We start from the raw sequence: 20,503 nt of genomic DNA, 5'->3' as shown, positions 1-20,503 counted from the left end.
AATAAACCTCACATTGCCTCATTTTGAGATAAAAGTAGTGCAGTGCTTCTTCCATGAAATAAATGTGACGCAGCCTTTTATTTTGAAATTAATAGAACTCAAACATCACTTTTTACGACATAAATCAACCACCTTTATTTTGAAATGAAAAATACTCACACTCCAATTTTATTGATATAAATCAGCCAGTGTTTTTTGGAAATAAATAGTACTGACTGTATTTTTATTTTGTAATTCAAGTTATAATGGTTATGATGAAATAAAAAATAAAATTCACACCTCAGTTTTATATTGAAAGTCTCTATTATCTAAAATACACTGTACTGACACTGTAATAAAAAATAAATGCAACAATTTTACAAAATAAATGTACAGCAGGCACTTTTATGTTGAAAATTTGCAAACTTTATTGAAAACAGTCGGTAAAGTTCTGTTCGTACACACATGCACACAAATATAAATAAATATTCTACTATTAAAGCAGAAATAGTGTACATTCAGTCAAAAACAGAAGAATATACATGCAAAAACAGTAAATTATATAAAATATAATTTTTATGATCCTGTTTTGTGTTATATTTGTGTCGTTTCTTCAGATTTTGGATTTTTGCGGCTCTTATTGTTGTAATTGTAGTTCTTCTTTCCGCCGCAGGAAGCAGCAGCGCCGCGTCTCTGCCTCACTTCCGTCAAACAAGAAGAAGAAGAAGAAGAAGAATTTTCTTCTTCTACGGTCCGATCATAAACAGCAGAATGTCGACAGACGGAGAAACAGACCATAAAACCGGCAAACTGGAGTTGTATCCTTTAAGACTTTTAAACTTTGGGGTTTTAACGACATGAAGGTTTGATAGAAGTCGCTGTTTGGACGTAAAAAAAATAAAGAGAAACTGGAGAATAGCTGAGCAGCCGGTTAGCTGTTAGCCGCTAGCTGTTAGCCGTCATGATTCTCTCTGCTCTCTGTTTGGGCACTTTCTAATTTTTTAACTTCAATTTATATTTAATTCACGCTTCGTTTTATCTACCCAAGTGTAGCGGTGAGTATTTGTACTTTACTTGAGTATTTCCACTATTTACTCGTTAATTCTTCCACTGTTTTTAAGAGACAAACATGCTTCAAACACTGTTCTTATTCATTAAAAGTAGAGCTGCAGCTAATTTCAATTTTATAGTCAAAAAAATTATCAATAATTGAAAATGATATCAACTACTATAAATTGCACAATTACTCAATGACTCTTAATGAAGTGTTACCTTTTAAATGTATCTTCAATTTGTTTTAGGCAGCTGCTAACTGACAGTAAAGATGCTCGTTGTTTACTTTTATCAGATGGTAAACGTGTGTTTTTATGATTTATATGAATTTCTGCCCCAATGCTGCAGATTCTGATATTTACATTTATTTTATTGTGTTGAAAAGTTCTTAAACCAGGTTTCGTTGTCGCCAAAACCTCTTGTATTTTGAAATAAGTAAATATCATGTATTTGAAATGCATAAAAAAAATCTGCATCTACTGCTTATTTTGAAAGCACATAATGTAAATAACTCTTTAATTTTGAAAAAAAAAAAGGATCTTCTCTGGGTTTTCAAAACACATGTATTGAAATCACCTTAATCCTGAAAATATAGTAGTCATACAGCGCTTTTATTTAGTTAAAAACTGTTTTATTTTGTATTTAAAGCCATGCAGGACTTCAATTTTGAAATTAATGAGTCAGACTTAACCTTTATTTTGAAAAAAAGCTAAGTTATGTTGGATCTTTAAGTTGAAAAATAATAGTCCTTTTATGTTAAAGTAAATAAATCTTTAAAATCAATGTCGTGCAGCACTTTTACCTTGAGAGGAAGATGTCAGACTTTCTCTTTATTTTGAAAAAAACATGATTTGCTCAGCACCTTTATGTTTTAAAAGATAAAAGCCACATAGAGCCTTAATTTTTGAAATAAATAAGATGAATGTTGCACCTTTCATATGAAAAAATTTGTTGTGCAAAAAAGTCAGATGTCACCTTTATTTTGAAATGACTTGTGCTCACTACACTTTTATTTTGTACTAAAAGTTAGAAAGCACAAGACATAAAATGTACTCAGAATCTTATTTTGAAAAACCAAGCCGTGCTGCATCTTTACGTAAAAATAAAGTAAAAGACAAACAAATCTCTTTATTTAGAATTAAACACAAGTCTTACTGCACCTTTATTTTGAAATAAGAATCGTGCAACATTTCTGCTTTATTTTGAAAAACATTCACTTTTATTCCATAATAAAAGCACCACAGGAAGGTGATTTATTATTAAGTCAGAAACAGGAAGTAGCTTCTTTCTTGAACCTTCAGATCTCAGATTTCTGTGTTTAAATGTGGGTTTATTTCCTGTTGTAGCTGCAGATGTTTCCAGATGTTCTTTAACCTTCATGCAGCTCTCTGGACGTTCCGTTCCCGTCGTCCTCTGAAGCGTCCATCGCTCTGCGGTCGCTGTCTCCGGACCGAGAGCCCAGGAGAGGAGGAATCAGCAAACGGCTGACGGTGACGGGAAACACTCTGTCTGTGTGAGGAAGTCTGAGCTGTTCCTTCACAATAAAACATCTCCGAGTCGCTTCTGTTTGTCCGCTGAGCTCCTCTTTGTTTGTTTGTTTGTTTGTCTCAGGCGGTGGAGCGCTGACGAGGCTCGGATCCTGCGGGTGTCGGTGAACTCGTTCCTGGATCATCTGTCGCTGGTTCTGGAGACCATGGAGACGTTCGGGCCACCGGTCGACTCTGGAATCTGACTCGTCTTCAGGTGCGACTTTTGGAAGAAACTTTCTGAAACTTTGAGGATTTTTTAAGGAATTCTGAGCAGCTTCAGCTCTAAAACCGGATTATTAAAGTGGAACTAAAATGGCTGAGTGTTGCTCTGAGGCTGGATTTATTTAAAGATCTTCTCTTTACAAGCTTCAAAACACAAATGAATTTGTTTGGAATATTTTTTTGTGTCTGAAGTCATTTCTCTGCAAAAAGCTTCTTCAAAATCTGAATCTGAAGCAGAAAATCTTTGGATCTGGACCCAAATAATGAAGATTTTTCATATTTGGTTCTTTTTTTTTTTTTTTTTTTTTTTTTAGTAAAACTGAACTTTTGCAGCTTATAAATGCATCAAACTGAAATTTAATTGGAACATTTTTCACATGTTAAATATTTTCTGGTAAATAAAATGAAAGTTTGAAGATCGTTTAAGGAATTCTGAGCAGCTTTAAGTCTAAAACCGTTGTTTAAATGGAACTAAAAAGTCTGGTTGTCGCTCTGTGGCTGGATTTTATTTAAAGATCTCCTCTTTAGTTGCTTCAAAACACAAAAAACAGATTTATTTGGATTATTTTTATGTTTCTCTGCAAAAATCCCAAAAATCTGAATCTGAAGCAGAAAATCTTTGGATTTGGACCCTAAATAATGAAGATTTTTATTGTTTTGGTTCTTTTTTTTAAGTAAAGCTGAACTTATAGAGCTTATAAATGCATCAAACTGGAAAAGTTTTCACGTTAAACATTTTCTGTAATTAAAAAATTAAACTTTGAGGATTGTTTGCTCGCTGCGTCGCCGTCAACAACCATGAAACTAAGAATGTAAATAAACAAATGAATAGAAATATCTATCAGAAATGAGAAAGAAAGCTACTTTCTCAGAACAAATCTGTTTTTGTTTTTTTTATATTTTCTGAATAAAAAGAAAAATCTGAGGAAAAAAATGTCTGAAATTTGTTGTGAAGAGCATTTTAAAATCTGAAAGTTTCTGATCAGAGTTCGTCGCACAGAACAGGAAACTAAAATTAAAACTCTGGAGATTGGTTTAATGAAAGTGAAAGTAAAAACTAAAGACGTTGGACTGGAGCTGAATTAATTTATTGAGTAAAATCTGCAGGTTTCTGATTGAGTTTGTTGTTAAACTTTAAATGATTAAAACTCTGACTGTAGTTTAGAATCAAGACTAAAGGAATCCGTTGATTTTACAGCAAATTATTTGAGTTGAGTTTGGTTTTAGGAAAGTGAAAGTAAAAACTGAAGGAAGTGAAAGAAGGTTTCTTAGGGAACGTTTGATATTTAGGATAAAAAGAGTCTACAATCAGGATGTTTCTGAATGAAATTTGGTCTGAAGATTGAAGGAGTGAAAAATAAATTGTCAAGTTTCTGATTTTGAGTTTGGTGTGATGAAACTAAAAGTGTAAACTTGGTGTAGGGAAGTGAAGGTAAAAACTAAAGATTTCTGACTGGAGTTTGATGTCAAGAATTAAAGGAGATTAAAATCGGAAAGTTTTTAACTGGAGTTTGGTTTAAGAAAAAGGAGGAATCTGAAAGGAAAAGCTTCAATTTGGTTTCAAGGATAAAAGATTCTAAAATCTGCAGGTTTTTGACTGGAGTTTGGTGTCAAGAAAATGAAAGCAAAATCTGCAGATTTCTTCATAGAAGTTTGTTAACAACGTAAAGGGAGTCTAAAATCACCAAGTTTCTGACTGGAGTCGGGTGTGAGGAAAGTGAAAGTAAAAACTGGAGATGTCTGACTGGAGCTGAATGTTAAATCTGATGTGAAAAATCTGCAGGTTTCTTAGTAAAAGTTTATCATGGATAATGGAGTCGAAAATCATCACATTTCTGAATGGACTTTGGTGTAAAGAATATGTAACTGTAGAATTATCAGGTTTCTGACGAGTTTGGTCTGAAGATTAAGTAAAATGATCAAATCTCTGAGTGGAATCTGGTTTAAGGAAAGTGAAAGTAAAAACTGGAGACGTCTGACTGGAGCTTTGTTTTGAATTTGGTGTGAAAAATCTGCAGATTTCTGATTGAAGTTTGGTCTGAAGATTAAGTAAAATGATCAAATCTCCATCTGTAGTTTGAGCTTAGTGTTGAATTTAGTGTGAGAGAAATTTGGTCTTCAGGTTGAGGGCGTCTAAAATCAGCAGGTTTCTGACTGGAGTTTGGTGTGAAGATTGTGAAAGAATTACATTATCCAAGTTTTTGACTGAAATTTGGTGTGAAGAAAATAAAAGAAAAATCAGATTTCTCGGTGAAAGTTTGTTCTAAAACTAAAGAGAGTCTAAAATCTGCAGGTTTTTGACTGAAATTTGGTTTGAAGAATCTTAAACTACAATCTGCACGAACCTAAGTGTTGTTTTTAAAAGATAAATTTTAAACTGATCAGAACTCTGACGAGTTTGGTGTGAAACAGAAATAAATCTAAACCATCCGGACTCTAACAGGAGGAGAAAATCTGATATTTATGTAGAATTAGTCAAAGATGAAGCATTTTTTTCTTCTGATGTACCTCTATGCAAACTAAATATTCTTATTTTTAATTAATCTCTGATTTAGTTTCAGAGTTTCATAAAATAAACAAAGATTAAATGAATAAAATCAGGCTTTAGAGTTAATTTACTGCAGGTCAGAGACTCTTAAAGTTTTAAATGTTTCTAAGTTCATGAAATCTAAATTTAGAGTTAATTAAAGTTTAAAGAAGCTTCAATAATTCATCCTGAGCGATAATAAAGCATGAAAATGCCGTTTCCTTGATAGATTAGATTTTTTCCCTTTTTTCCGAAGATAATTTATCATCTGATCAAGAATCAAGAATCTTTATTGTCATTGTGTTTCCACACAGCGAAATTATGATTGGTGACTCCCAGCTATATATAAAAAATAGAAAAAGGCACACTATGTACAAATAAAATAAAAAAAATACTTAAAAGATCTAAATATGTAAACAGTCTTAGTGCACATGAGCAGCAGGATGAGTGTAAAGTTCAGTCAAGTGCAAGACTCAGTTCTTTGTTGCACATTGAGGTTCTGTAGAAGTTTGCCAGGAGCTTCCTGCAGACGTGGACTCGGACCAGCAGAGGGCGCCGCAGGTTTGATTCAGAGCAGAACAGAAACTCTGAAATAAAAGTTCCTCAGAAAGTTTAATGACAGTCGGTGATTATTCCAGGAGATTAAAGTGACGGATTCATAAAGGAAGAGTCGACAGAAGCGGAACTGAAGCTTCAGAGACTCAGAATCTGATGAAACCAGACTTAGGGTTTGATTCTCTGGAGTCTGGAGCTCCAAAAATAATGACTTTATTCCTTCGTTTAGTCTCAACTTTAGCAGAATTAGGATTAAAAAGTCTCCTAACTGTGATGTTTTTCACCTCATTCTGAGAAAAGGTCAGAGTGGTTTTAAATGTCGACAAGAAATGTGAAGTATTTCTGAAAAATGTTTAAAAATCTTGAGTGAAGAGACGAAATAATTTAGTAGAACTGAAAAGAATCTGTTTGGTCCGTGTACGGATCTGGTAATTGGATTTTCCGTTCTGAAACGGATATTGAAAAACAAAAAATGAGTGGTTATTTGATTTTCGTTTTTAAATACAAAAATTAAAATTGAAATACAAGGCGCTTTTCTTTTTCATGATCAAAAAGGGATATACGAAATTTTAAAAATGCTTTGATTTTCATTCTATATTTAGAATAACAAAAAAGGAAAATCAGTAAGAGACAGAAACGAAATATGGTCCGTTTTTTCATTTTCTGAGACCGGAAGTGGTTATCAGCAAGGGTGGAGCCAAACAGAGTACGGTGCATAGACTGGATATATATTTTCGTTAGTTTTCATGGTCAAAATGAGAGATCAAGTGGCCGATCTTAAAATAAATCAGTATTGATTTTTTTATAGAGCGTTAAAGTTTTGCGAAGCCAGGGGGCGGGGCTACTTGATTGACAGTCTGGCCTGGAATGATTGACAGGTCCTATGGAGGAGGCAGCAGAGACTCTGCTCTCCTCGTTTGGATTAATTCTGATATAATAACTGTTGGTTTATTTATCGGTGCAGCAGCAGAACATTTTCCACAGACAGTTTTCCTGCCCGTTGGCTTGTTTTAACCAGTTTTCTACCTTTGGCTGATTCTACCAGCAGACACTGAAAGGACTCTGATAGTTCGGTAAGTAAATGTTTATTTTCGTATCGGTGCCGCTTTTACTGCACTTTATATGCAGCTTTAGTGTCAGATATAATGTGTGCCATGCAGTCCAGATGTTGGTGGAGTTTATTTCTGTGTGTGTTGACCAGAGAAGAGAGTTAGCATCCAGTAAATATTAGCTTTAATGTTAGCGATGCTAACCGAGGTAGCTGCTCAGTCGTAGCCTGATTAAAGCTAACGTAGCATTAAGCTAACGTAGCCTTAAGCTAACGATGTTTGTGTTGTTTCATGTAAACAGCTGAAGTGTGTTGTGTTACTGTAATGTGGTACATTTAGTTAATAAAACTGTTCATGGAGACGCTGGTTCACATTAATGTAACGTTTAGAAAACCTAAATGGGATTAAAACAGTGAGGTTACCGTTCTGTGTTGTCAGTAGTCGTGAATATCTGCTGAGTCTCTGAAGTTAAACTGGAGAAAACAGTAAATCTGCTCTCTAGTCGTTAACGTTGTTTAATGACTGATTCACATGTTGTAGTACATTTTAGTGCAGATTAAAAAAATAACCTCCCAGAATATGTCCAAAGTAATGATGAACACTACAGTTATTACATTTAAATTACAGCACAGATAAACTGGATAATAAAATCCTCTCCTCTAAAGCTAAAGTGACTGCAGGCCTTTCTGTCTTTCAGTGCTTGGAAAACTATATGAAACAGGAAATCTTTCCAGGGTCACTATAAAATGAATCTCTACTGTTGATGCTGATACTGTGACGTCTGTCTTCATCTCAGGTGTCTCATGTTCACTGTGAGGATCTTCTGAGTGAAGCCAACAGAAGGAAAACCTCATCTGGATGTGAAGAAGGAGACTGAATGGACGACATCCTCAGTGAACCACTTCCTGTTTAACTTTCACTTACAGAAGGTCAGACCAACTGTTTCAGCAGTTTATTATTCTCTGTTCTTAGTACTCAGGGATTCCATTTATCACCTTTAACCTCATCTCTGCTGTTGGAGCAGAAATACAATATAAAAAGTCCATGTTATTTATAGCAGATATGCAGCATTAAAACATCAACACATTCAGGGCAGGAGTTTCATTATTACCTTTATTGCACATTTAAAAACTACATTGTTTAACTATTGTGAACTGTAAAGATGTGTAAACACATGAAATAAATGGATGAAATAAATAATGTGTTGCTGACAGTGAAATGTAAAATCTGAACAGTAACAATACAAGTTGTATTCTGAAGAGAGGAGCTGAATCTGCAGCATTATTGTTATTACTGGAAGGATGAGGAGGACATCAGTGCTGCTCTTCCTCACAGTGATGAAGGAGAGAAGACTCTTCAGACAACCACAGCTGGATGTTCATGTTCTCTGTAGCTCTCAGTCCATCAGACTAGATGTTCCCAATGATCCAGACCAAGACTGGAAGGAAAAGACACTAACAGTGAGGAAACGATCCACAAGGTTCTTTCATTCCAACTGCAGGAACGTTAAATATCAGAGTGAACACATCAGGATATGAATGGAACACAATAGTGTTGTATTTTGTCCTATTTTTTAATCTTATGGAAATGTTTGTTTTCCTGGTTGAGGCTAAAGACCATTTTACTGCCTTAGATGGACAATAAAGTTTATTCAATTTTATTCTAATGTATCATTAGCATTAGCATGAGCTCCACAGTTATCTCACCATACACTGTTGTAGAGAAAAAAACTGAAGCAAAGATCAGAGATATTAACTTAGAACTGAACTGAGAGATTAACATTCATCAGTAACAGTTCTGTGGAGGAACATTAACATAGATTTATTTATATCTGCTGATCATTAAAACAGCAGGTATCGATCCGTTATGATTGATCAGCTGTGATCTGCAGGAAACTTAGCTACAGCTAACAGTTAACTAGTTTATGACACCGACTAACCTGATTTAGCATCAGCGTTAGCACTAAATGAGGAAACCTCAGATTTACAGAACAATTTTAAAACACGATGTTAGAATATGTTTATATCAGAGGTTACAGTCTGATGTTAACTTACAGTAACTTCACTGCTTTATATGTGATGTTGTCCAGATGTGGAGAAGAGTACAACTAGTTACAAAAATGACTTACCTGTAGAGTTTATCTTCACTTTTGGAGGCTAACGTTGTTAGCAGCAGCAGGTAAACAGCAGAAGCCGGTAAATGTGGGCGGGACAGAGAATCCTCGGCTCTCAGTCTGACCAATCGCTGCTCTCCGGCTCTCAGTCTGACCAATCGCTGCTCTCCGGCTCTCAGTCTGACCCAGACATAGATATTCATATCTCTGGTAGCTGCAGCTCCCAGTGAACAGGAGGATTTTATTAGAAGAAGTCAGACACAGAGAAACGTTAGAGCTCACACTGAAACGGAGCTACAGCTCTGTGTCTTGGAGAAGATTTATTTTCAAAGCTACATGTGTAACGGTAATAAACCGTGCCAGAGCAGACCTCATTAGCACTTCCGCTAGGTCGGCTAACCTTTCCGGTCACTCCAGGGACGCTGTTGTCGGTAATGTAGCCAGAATATGGATTCATTTTTCCTTTGGGCTTGACAAAGACGAGAACAAAAATATTCAGAGCAGGTGGAGCAGCTAGCTAACGCTTATTACAGTTTGATTTACATTTTCAAAATCATATTTTTGAAATCACGTAATTTTCCCGTAGAACAAATCACGGCTTTTATTTTGAAAGAGATACCTGGAAACGTTGTTTATCCGTAATTCCGCTAACTTGACTGAACGTGGGCTGCAGTTTCTGTTATTTAAACATCAATATGATTTATAAATGCAGATGGACTTCATATATTTCACTATGCAGACGTTTTTATTGATGTCCAGTACATTTTATAGACATAAACATATTTGATAGAAATATTAGAAATGGATTTCTGTTTCCTCATAATAATTTAGTTAATGCAATTAAATGTTCATCAGTGATTCATCTTTAGTGTGAAACTTTTACTTTGCAGCTATATTTTTTTTTAATGTAGGTCATTTTAAGGTAAGACATTAAAGGATGGTTTTCTGAGGTAAATGAATTTAAGGTTTAATTGACTGAAATCTTTCAGTCAATGTTGTGTTTCTTTCAATTTGAAATATCTCGATTTAATTAATCCAGCTCAGTCCGTTACATTTAATGTTATTAAGAATTCTTATTCAGTTTAACACTAGATGACGTATCAGTTCATTGAGTATTTCAGAGCCAGTTTTTTCTTTTCAGTTATCTGCATTTAAAGTGATATTATTAAAATATAATTGCAATGAAACAGCAGCAACATAAGAAACGACCAAATATACGAAGAAAGTGCAGCTGTTTTAATATAAAAAAAAAGATCTATCAGTTGGAACATGGTGAAAGTGCAGCTAAAGTTAAGTTAGCGAAACTATGGATAAGCAACGTTTCCTTTTACTTCCAGAAAAATAAAAGCCTCATATTTGCTATTTGTTAAAAAATCACTAAAAGCAACACTTCCACCAAGTTTGTTTTAGTTTGTTGGTATTTATCAGAGCAGTAGCACATTTTCCACAGACAGTTTTACTGTCCGTTGTCTTGTTTTAATCAGTTTTCATTTCAGTAATTCAGTCCTTCGGCTGATTGGACCAACAGACACTGAAGGACTCTGACAGCTGGTCGGTAATAAATGATAATTTACTGATCGGTGCTGGTTTTAATGAACTTTATGTTCAACTTCAGAGTCAGATATAATGTGAGCAGTGAACCCCAGGAGTTGGTGGAGTTTATTTGTGTGTGTTGACCAGAGAAGAGAGTTAGCATCCAGTCAATATTAGCTTTAATGTGAATTAGCGATGCTAACTGAGCTAGCTGACCAGTCCTGATTAGCAACTAAATGTAGCATCAAGCTAACGATGTTTGTGTTGTTTCCTGTCAGCAGCTGAAGTGTGTTGTGTTCCTGTAATGTGGTTCATTAAGTTCATAAAACTGTGGCTGGTTGACGTTAATGTAATGTTCAGGAAACTTAAATGTGATTAAAACAGTAACGTTAATGTTCTAGTTGTCAGTAATCAGCTTTAATTTGACACTAAAACAGACTCTGATAGTTTTAAATGACATCAGTTTCATGAATTTGTTGAAAATTGTCTCATTTGTTGTTGTGATGTTGCTGCTGATTGATTCAAACCAGATGATCCGTGTTGAAGATACGTTTAGTTCTAGTATCAGAAGTACAAGAAGGAAAATGGAAGTTTAGTTCTGCTACGTCAAAGATTTCAGGAATAAAATAACTGAGTCTTTATGCCTCAAACTTTATTTTACAATAATGAAATAATCACAGATAATAAAATTATAAATATCAGAGAAAACCTGAGAGAATAATTTCCTGAAAAGTCTGTGAAGGAAAAGCAGCTTTTTATCCTGAAAGATCAGAATCAGCTCCAACATCTGCATCTGACAGCATCAAGTCAACCAGAAAGAAAAGAAAAAAGAAAATGACTTCTTTCTGATCACATCTGTTCTGCTGCTCACAGGCTGCTGCTGCTCACATTCTTCACATTTATAGTCCACTTTTAAAAGTTCAGCAGACAGATGCTCTGCTTTGGAGTGTGACGATGTTGTTGGTGATGTGGAGAATGAAGTTTCTGTTTCACCCACAGCGTGCTTTAGGGCAGCCGGGTCGGACTTGATGTTTGAAATACTGTCCGACAGCTCAGATTTAACTGTCTGTAGTTCTGTTTTGATGGATGTTAAATTTTCACTCAACGCCGCCAGGAGCTGGGTCTTTAAAATAACCGCCGTCTCGTTACAGAGTGAAAGTAGCAGTTCCTCCTGAAGGTCAGAGATTGCAGCAACCGAGGGCCTCTTCAAAAGAAGATGTAGTTGATGAAGGCGTTCTGGAGCAGGACCAGAAAGACCACGACCAAGCAGCCTTGAGATCTTAGACAGCGTCTCCCTCAGGTGGGTGTCAACGGTGTTCACAGTCAGGTCTGTGGTAATCCCGTCAAAAAACAAAGCAGAAAAAAATCTAGATTATAAATCAACATGTAACCAAAGCACTCTGTGTATAACGCCATAGTATAGGATGTAGTTCAGAAAATGTCAAAGTATAGTATACTTTTCAAGAATAACATAGTATGGCCTGTAGTTCATAGTACAGCATGTCGGGAAAAAAACCCATAGATTATTATGTGGTTCAAAAAGCACAAAATGATAGGATGTTGACTAAAATTGTCATGTATGATATGTGGTTGTAAAAATGTCATAGTGCAGTATATTGTCAAAATAGTATGTTTTTCAAGAAAACATCAGAGTATAATGTGTCGTCTAAAAAATGCCTTAGAATAATATTTCATTGCACAAGTAAAAGTATAGTAATTTTTAAAACCGTTCAATTTCTTATATGTTGCTAAAAAAATAAATAAATAAAACAAAAAAAACATCATAGTTATATGTCAGTTAAAAAAGCCTATAGTATAGCATGTCGCTCTAAAAACGTCATAGTATAGCCTTTGGTCCAAAAAATGTCATAGTTTAGTATGTCATCCAAAATGTCACAAAAACGTCATAGTTTAGTATGTCGTCCAAAATATGACAAAAACGTCATAGTTTAGTATGTCGTCCAAAATGTCACTAAAACGTCATAGTTTAGTATGTCGTCCAAAATGTGGAAAAAACGTCATAGTTTAGTATGTTGTCCAAAATTGGACAAAACGTCATAGTTTAGTATGACGTCCAAAATGTGGAAAAAAAAGTCATAGTTTAGTATGTCGTCCAAAATGTCACTAAAACGTCATAGTTTAGTATATCGTCCAAAATGTGACTAAAATGTCATAGTTTAGTATGTCGTCCAAAATGTGGAAAAAAACGTCATAGTTTAGTATGTCGTCCAAAATTGGACAAAACGTCATAGTTTCGTATGTCGTCCAAAATGTGGTAAAAACATCATAGTTTAGTATGTTGTCCAAAATGTGGTAAAAACATGATAGTTTAGTATATCGTCCAAAATATGGAGAAAAAAAAGTCAGTTTAGTATGTCGTCCAAAATATGAGAAAAAACATCTTAGTTTAGTATGTTGTCCAAAATATGAGAAAAACGTCATAGAAAGTATGTCGTCCAAAATATGAGAAAAACATCATAATTTAGGATGTCGTCCAAAATATGAGAAAAACATCATAGTTTACTATGTTGTCCAAAATATGAGAAAAACATCATAGAAAGTATGTCGTCCAAAATATGAGAAAAACATCATAATTTAGGATGTCGTCCAAAATATGAGAAAAACGTCATAGTATGTCATCCAAAATATGAGAAAAACGTCATAGTTTAGTATGTCGTCCAAAATATGAGAAAAACGTCATAGTTTAGTATGTCGTCCAAAATTGGACAAAACGTCATAGTTTCGTATGTCGTCCAAAATGTGGTAAAAACATCATAGTTTAGTATGTTGTCCAAAATGTGGTAAAAACATGATAGTTTAGTATATCGTCCAAAATATGGAGAAAAAAAAGTCATAATTTAGTATGTCATCCAAAATATGAGAAAAAACATCTTAGTTTAGTATGTTGTCCAAAATATGAGAAAAACGTCATAGAAAGTATGTCGTCCAAAATATGAGAAAAACATCATAATTTAGGATGTCGTCCAAAATATGAGAAAAACATCATAGTTTACTATGTTGTCCAAAATATGAGAAAAACATCATAGTTTAGGATGTCGTCCAAAATATGAGAAAAACATCATAGTTTAGTATGTCGTCCAAAATATGAGAAAAACATCATAGTTTAGTATGTCGTCCAAAATTTGAAAAAAAAAAAAAAAACGTCATAGTTTAGTATGTCATCCAAAATGTCACTAAAACGTCAGTTTAGTATGTCGTCCAAAATGTGAAAAAAATGTCATAGTTTAGTGTTGTCCACAAAACGTTGTTATGTCCCGGCTGTCTGAAGTAGGTGAGGAGCAACACAAAAACAGTCCAAACGCTGGTTTCCAGAGGGTTAGACGAGTATTTATTTGAAAGAGTAATTCAATTCAATTCAATTTTATTTATATAGCGCCAATTACAGTCAAATTGTCTCGAGACTCTTTACAGAACCCATATGCCTGACCCCCAGAGCAAGCCAAATGGCGACAGTGGCAAGGAAAACACCCTTTTAACCCTTTGATGCGTAGACCACATCAGGAGATACCCATTTTCCATTGGATTTGGGTCACTTTTGACCCAGGTTATGCATCAAAGGGTTAACAGGGAAAAAACCTCGAGCAGAACCCGGCTCTAATGTGGGGGGACCCATCTGCCTGCTGGCCGGGCGGGTTGAGAGGGACAGAAGAGGTAGAGAGGTAGAGATAGAGGGGTAGAGATAGAGGGGTAGAGGTAGAGGGATAGAGATAGAGGTAGAGGGTTACAGGTAGAGGGTTTGAGGTGGGGGGGGCACACAAGGACCATAAAACACACAGTTTAATACATGCATGATAAGACAGATGATACATGCAAACTGTAACTAACATGGAAACTAATTATAGTTTACTGCTATGGTGTACGGCTCTGGCATTAAATATACTACATATATAGCTGGTTGTAAATTCAAAAATATGTAGATGAGCAAATCAAGTATAGTAAGGGCAATGCAGAGTAGATCGGTGGAAATGGGCAGCTGGAGGTGAGAGAACAACCACACATCTGAAGCATCCAGCTCTGGGATCAGGGACACTCGGAGAAAGGACACAGGGAGAAACAGAGTGAATGTAATGCAATAATGGTATATATAGTAAATACATAGGTAGTTAGAGAAGGGCTCAGTGCATCCAGAGAGGTTCCCCAGCAGTCTAGGTCTATAGCAGCATAACTAGGGGCAAACTAAAGGGACGTCAAGAGGGGAAGTCAGTTGTGCAAATGAAAACACAAGCATACCCCGTCAGGGTCCCCCAGTCAGCCCTAACTATAAGCTTTGTCAAAAAGGAAGGTTTTAAGCCTGGTCTTAAAAATAGAGAGGGTGTCCGCCTCCAGAACCCAAACTGGGAGCTGGTTCCACAGGAGAGGCGCCTGATAACTGAAGGCTCTGCCTCCCATTCTACTTTTAGAGATTCTAGGAACAACAAGTAAGCCTGCAGTCTGAGAGCGAAGAGTTCTGCTAGGATAATATGGTACTATCAGGTCTTTAAGATATGATGGAGATTGGTTGTTAAGAGCTTTATATGTCAGAAGAAGGATTTTGAATTCTATTCTAGATTTAACAGGAAGTCAATGAAGAGAAACCAGTATAGGAGAAATATGATCTCTCTTGCTAACTCCCGTTGGTAAGTTTACAACAACACAACATGTGAGGGGGTTAAAAGCAAATGGGTGTTAGTAAAATAAAAATAAATAAACAGAACTAAAAGTGAACTTCATGTTGACATTGATGGACATTCCAACCAGGAACACAGTAAAAGATCATCAATATGAAAAAAAAACTCTTCCTGTTCACCTCTTAAAACCCCAAAACACACCTCAGTAGCGGCCTAAACTAAAACTACCAATGGGTTCCCTGTTTTCCTTTGTGAACTATTCAAAGGTCCCTCTCTATCTCCCCACACATCCACCAACCACTGGAACACATCTCCAAAGTTCTGCTGGACCAGCTCAGCTTCCCCTCAGAAGAAGTGCTGCCACCTGCCAGATGAAGGAGCCTTTTGAGAGGCAGCTGGCATCGTGATTGGACTGTACTTTGGTCTGTTCCAATCCAGCTTCAGCTCCAGAGACGGCAGGTGGGACGAGTCAACGGAGGCCGGATGGACAAAGGCATGAAGCTGAGTACAATCCAGAAAACAACAGAGGAGGAGTGCAGCAGCCCAGAGCCAGAACAACCAGAGTAGCATGGTATGTCTCTTAGAAAACATCATAGTAGAGCCTTTGGTATGAAAAAATGGCATCATATACATCGTACACATGACATTGTACAAATAACAAGTCAAAGGAAAGAGACATACATTGTAGAATTGTAGTAATTGTGGGCTGACTGATTTACTGATTATCAGTATTTTATTTTTTACTGATTTACGGTAATAAATACATTTAAAAATGGCGCTACTTTGGCTATGAACCTTTATCTACCTGTGGTCGCTCTGTCTTCTGGAGTGATTTGATTGGTTATACGTCATGAATAAAACTCCTTTAACTTAACATCTGTAAACAAACAAAAACGTATCAACAAAGTTTTCTGTTAGAGTTTGTGTTCTTCCAAGTTTAACTCCAAGATTTTAAATACTTTCATTTACTGCAAATGAATAACTGCTCCAAATGTCTCCCTAATAATCATTATCAGCCTTAAAAACCCACAAAACACCCCTCTATACTTGACCACACTTAGTACAGTCTGGTTCCCCCTTCTATAAATCTGCTTGGAATCTTCCACTTCCTGTTTGTCAAAGTGGCCTTCTACCTGGACAGGTTTTGTTGGAGCTCATGCAACAAACATTTTGGGTAACTGCACTTTAATATGGATGGATGACACTGAATTAGAGTCTGTTTTAATGAGACTGAGTTAAGATGTGTAGATCTGTCATTAAATAGGAAATTATTTCTCAGATTTCACAGAGAAAAGTCTGAAATGTTTGCTAGGTTAGCGTCCCACATGTTCGTTGGCTCAGCTAAAGCTAACTCTCTCCAACTTCTGGATCTCTTGAGTTGTTTGTTGTTAAAATATCTTGCTAGAGGTGCTGAAGCTCAGAAAGTCTGAGATGTTTTTTCAGAATAAGCTCATTCTCAAGTCTGATCTGAACTGTCCTCTTTTGTTTGAACTTTCCCTAAACTTAGGAGTTAATGACAGAGCAGCACATCCAGACTTAGTCTCATTTATGTAGAGATTAAACTTCAGTGTCATTCATTGATGTTAAAGTGCAGTTTTTCAAATGTTTGTTGCACATGCTCCCGACCAAACCAGTCCAGGTGGAAGACGATGTGAAGAGAAAGCTCCAGAGGATGAATATCACACATTTACGTTGGAAATAAATGTCCTTTAATTAGACATTGTCATGCAAAAGTTGGATTCCCTTTAATAATGTTCAAATCTTTGTTGAGTGTTTTGTTGATGTTGGTTTCTAAATGTTTTCTGACACTCGGCCCCAAAGATTAAAACCTTCTACGGCTCACAAGCTGCAACAATTCACACATTATCAACTATCTTTCTGACTAAACTAAGATAAAAAGTGAAAAACTGCCTGATTCCTGCATCATGAATGTAAATCTTTTTGGTTTTTATGACGGTAAACTGAATATATTTGGGTTTGGCATTTTATAAACCAAAACAAGAAATGAATTAGTGGAGAAAACAATCAACAGATTAATGGACAAAGAAAATGTGTTTTCCAACATATATGGCTGAATTACTCCAACATTACAAGATTCATACAATTTTAATTCAATTTTATTTATATAACAAAAATTACAGGTCAAATTGTCTCAAGATGCTTTATTTTTATATTTTTTTGTCATATTTAAAATATGACAAAGTAAGAAATTTAAAGCTCTTGACTAATCCAATTTATTATTTGGTTTTTAAGAGACTAATGGACAACTAAAATAACTTTCTCCACTAAAACCAATAAACATGAGGTCAAATAGAAGGAAGAGTTTTAAATACTGCAGTCACACGACGACAAGAATAAAGTTTGTCAACAAAAAGTAAATCTGCTGGTGGATTCCATGAAAGTCCTAATAAATGATAATAAAGTGTGATACTAAAGGTTTGTGGTGCTAAAAATGTCCAAGTAAAGATATGAAGTTGAACATCTGGATGGAGGTTGATAAAAGTTGACCTCCCTTCATTTCTGTGTTGCGACTCCATGGATTTTATGGATGGTGGTTAAAGACCTGCTCTTCTAGTGGTCTTCCTTCTAGTCGCTGTAAAAAGTCAGTCCATCCTGGCCGACTTCAACACCTCTTCATGACAACTTGTTCTGCCTCCGACCTGGTGGAAACTCCAGAAACTGGGGAAAACCTGTGGAGACTCGAAGAACTCGTGGAGACTCGAAGAACTCGTGGAGACTCGAAGAACTCGTCGGGCGGGGGAAGGTGTGGTGGGTGGTGGGGGAAGGTGGGGGAGTAGAGGGGGGGAGGCCGCCACCCACCTCCCCGCCTACTCTCCGCCCTGACTCCACCCAGACTCCGCCTTGGTTCCGCCCATGTGGTCACTTCAGGAACTACGATGTCAAAGGGACGACGAATTTATTTCTTTGTATCTGATCTGTAGCTCAGTGAGTTAAGGATTTGCCTATGGAGCTGCAGGTCGCTGGTTCAAGACCAGACACTTCTTAAATTTTCTCAAAATCCTGACAAAGACAAAGAAAGAAAAGTGCCAGTGGCGGGTCTCGAACCTGCGACCTTCCAGTCCGCAGACTCTCCTCTTATCCCCCTGAGCTATTCGCTCAGATACTAATTCTTCTTTTTTTTGCGCATTTGTCTTCTATTTTTTGTCATTTTCGAGTTTTTTTTAAACTCGAGTCTCGACTCGACCGTTTTTCTCAGGAGGTTGGACTTCAGCCTTTGTGCTGGAGGGTGGAACCCTCAGTTCCAAGACTTTCCAAAGCCTCCACACCTCCCGAGTCCTCAGGACCTGAGCTTTCACACAGTCTGAGGGCTGAAATTTTCTAAGTCCCACAGTAGTTCTCTGTTAGTTTGAACCTTTAGACAGTCTGAGGACTGAAGTTTTAAAAGTTTCTCAGTACTTCTCTGTTAGTTTGAACTTTCTGGTTAACAGAAGCCTTAAAACTTGTGACCATGAGTCTTGATTTCACATGTAGATCATCCATCTGAGTTCTTCTCAGACCTTCATCTGTGGGTTTTTTAGAAATCCTCAACAAACTTTGATTCTCTTCACTGAACAGTAAAGTTTGTGGAGATCAGAAGGTAACATTAGTTTGATCGATGCCTTCAACTACTAGTAGACTTTATCTGGAAAGCAGTTTTCTGAAATGAGTTCTTAGTAAATCTGTCCACAATCAAACCAAGAACATAGAAAGAGGAAATGTTTGAAGAAACAACTTGATGTTTTCATTTCAGACTAGAAAACACTTTAAGATCTTTATCTGTTTTTGCTCTTTTTGATCGTTTTATTGTCTCTTGTGTTTAATTTGATCTTCTAAAGTTTAACTGGTGTCTTTTCAAATGTTTTGTCTTTAGTTTGATTCTTCTTAAATGTTTAGTTTTGCTCTTTTCTCACCTTTTATTCTTTTCTAATGTCTGATTTGATTTCCAAATGTTTTGTCTTTTTAATGTTTGTTTTTTTTTTCAAATGTTTTATGGGCTTGTTTGAAAAATTTTCTTTCTCAATGTTTAATTTTTCGATTAAATCTTTGTTAAGGTTTTTCTTTTTAAATGTTTTACCACCTTTTAATGTGTAATTTTCTTTTTAAATGCTTCATTGTATTCTCTGTTTAATTCCTATTTAAAGTTTTATTGTCTTTAAGATTTAATTTTCTAATTAAATATTAAATTTGTTAATTAAATGTTTTGTCTTTTTGAAGGTTTAATTATCTATTTAAATGCTTTGTATTTTTTAAATGTGTAATATTCTTCTTGTTTGATTGTATTATTTAAATGTTTAATTATCTAAAATATTTCATCTTTAATGTTTAATATTTTTGTTTTAAAAGTTTGTTTATTTTTATAATTACATGTTTTGTGTCTTCTGTTTAATTATCTAATTAAATATTTTGTCTGTTTAATATAATTTAATTGTATTTAATGTTTAATTTTCTTTTTAAAAGTTTTATTGTATTAAATGTTTTTTCCTTTAATTACTTTTTTAATGTAGTTTATTTTTTTAATCTTTTTTGTCAAGATTTTAACCCCAACCCTAAAAATGAAACAAATCCTTAAACCACAACGAAAATTCTTCTGTTGTCCCAATCATGAGTTAGTCAATTATTCAGTTTATCAATTCAACTTTATTTGTTTAGCACCTTTCACACAGATGACAAAACTAAACAAGCAAAGAGACAAAACTATGATTTAAACTATGATTAAAACTCGACAACATATTTTTTAAACAAAGATTTTACATGTTAGTAAAATGTGTTGTGTCCAGGGGATGGAGGGAGTTTATTGAAGTCTTCTTGGGCTCACATGGGAAATCATTTAAAATATAAACTTGATATTCAGTCTAAGGAAACTGGAAACCGCAGAGCGACAGAAGAACCAACAATATCTCCTGTTTTCTCCTTTAATGAGTCGATTCTTGTGCTTTCAGACCAAAGAACTACAGACTCTTCACAACCTGCTCAAACTCTTGGTACAGGACCTCACCACACGGGTCAAGAAGGTTTCTGTCTCATTTCTACTCTGAAGCTCACCTTCTCCTGCTCAAACTGCTGACAAATGTTTCTGCTGCTCTAAAGTCTGGTCTCCAGAACTTCCTAAAAACTCTCCAAGTCTCCTCTGCTGCAGGTTGCTTTGTAGAACTGTTCCAGAAAACCTCACTAAACTACATGGAGGGGCCTCAAGATAGTCGTCCAAATGAAACCGTACAAAAACCAAACTAGCACAACCCAAACGCTAAAGTCTCCTGCAGCCTACCAGAGAACCTCTGAGAACAGAGAATCAGGACAGGAACTCTTACCTTCTG

General features: G+C 35.7%; 1 protein-coding gene and 1 long non-coding RNA gene across 3 annotated transcripts; both read left to right on the top strand.

Moving 5' to 3' along the window:
• The first annotated feature begins 639 nt into the window (after window positions 1-639).
• Window positions 640-2,878, top strand: LOC111585745 (EKC/KEOPS complex subunit LAGE3). The gene is made up of 3 exons (XM_023295344.3): window positions 640-797; window positions 2,417-2,545; window positions 2,644-2,878. The coding sequence occupies exons 1-3, from the start codon at window positions 751-753 to the stop codon at window positions 2,762-2,764; spliced, it is 297 nt and encodes a 98-aa protein (XP_023151112.3). The 5' UTR covers window positions 640-750; the 3' UTR covers window positions 2,765-2,878.
• A 4,096-nt stretch (window positions 2,879-6,974) lies between these two features.
• LOC129350979 (uncharacterized) lies at window positions 6,975-20,497 on the top strand. Of its 2 annotated transcripts, none has more exons than XR_008604580.1 (4): window positions 6,975-7,843; window positions 11,712-11,860; window positions 15,455-15,759; window positions 20,129-20,497. It is a non-coding gene; the product is annotated as an uncharacterized LOC129350979 (long non-coding RNA). The 2 variants fall into 2 exon arrangements; XR_008604581.1 differs by lacking the exon at window positions 6,975-7,843 and adding an exon at window positions 8,670-9,458.
• The last annotated feature ends 6 nt before the right edge of the window (window positions 20,498-20,503 follow it).

Source organism: Amphiprion ocellaris, chromosome 17, assembly GCF_022539595.1.
Source record: "Amphiprion ocellaris isolate individual 3 ecotype Okinawa chromosome 17, ASM2253959v1, whole genome shotgun sequence".
NCBI classification, from domain to species: Eukaryota; Metazoa; Chordata; class Actinopteri; family Pomacentridae; genus Amphiprion; species Amphiprion ocellaris.
Note: the sequence above shows the minus strand (reverse complement) of the source record. Positions and strands in the feature narration are given on the sequence as shown.

What these genes read in the sequence shown, in the direction of transcription:
- LOC111585745 (XM_023295344.3), top strand. Translation starts at nt 751, where the DNA reads ATGTCGACAGACGGAGAAACAGACCATAAAACCGGCAAACTGGAGTT. An exon ending in AAAACCGGCAAACTGGAGTT is followed by an intron (nt 798 to 2,416) that starts GTATCCTTTAAG and finishes ACCTTCATGCAG; the next exon opens with CTCTCTGGACGTTCCGTTCC. An exon ending in ACGGGAAACACTCTGTCTGT is followed by an intron (nt 2,546 to 2,643) that starts GTGAGGAAGTCT and finishes TGTTTGTCTCAG; the next exon opens with GCGGTGGAGCGCTGACGAGG.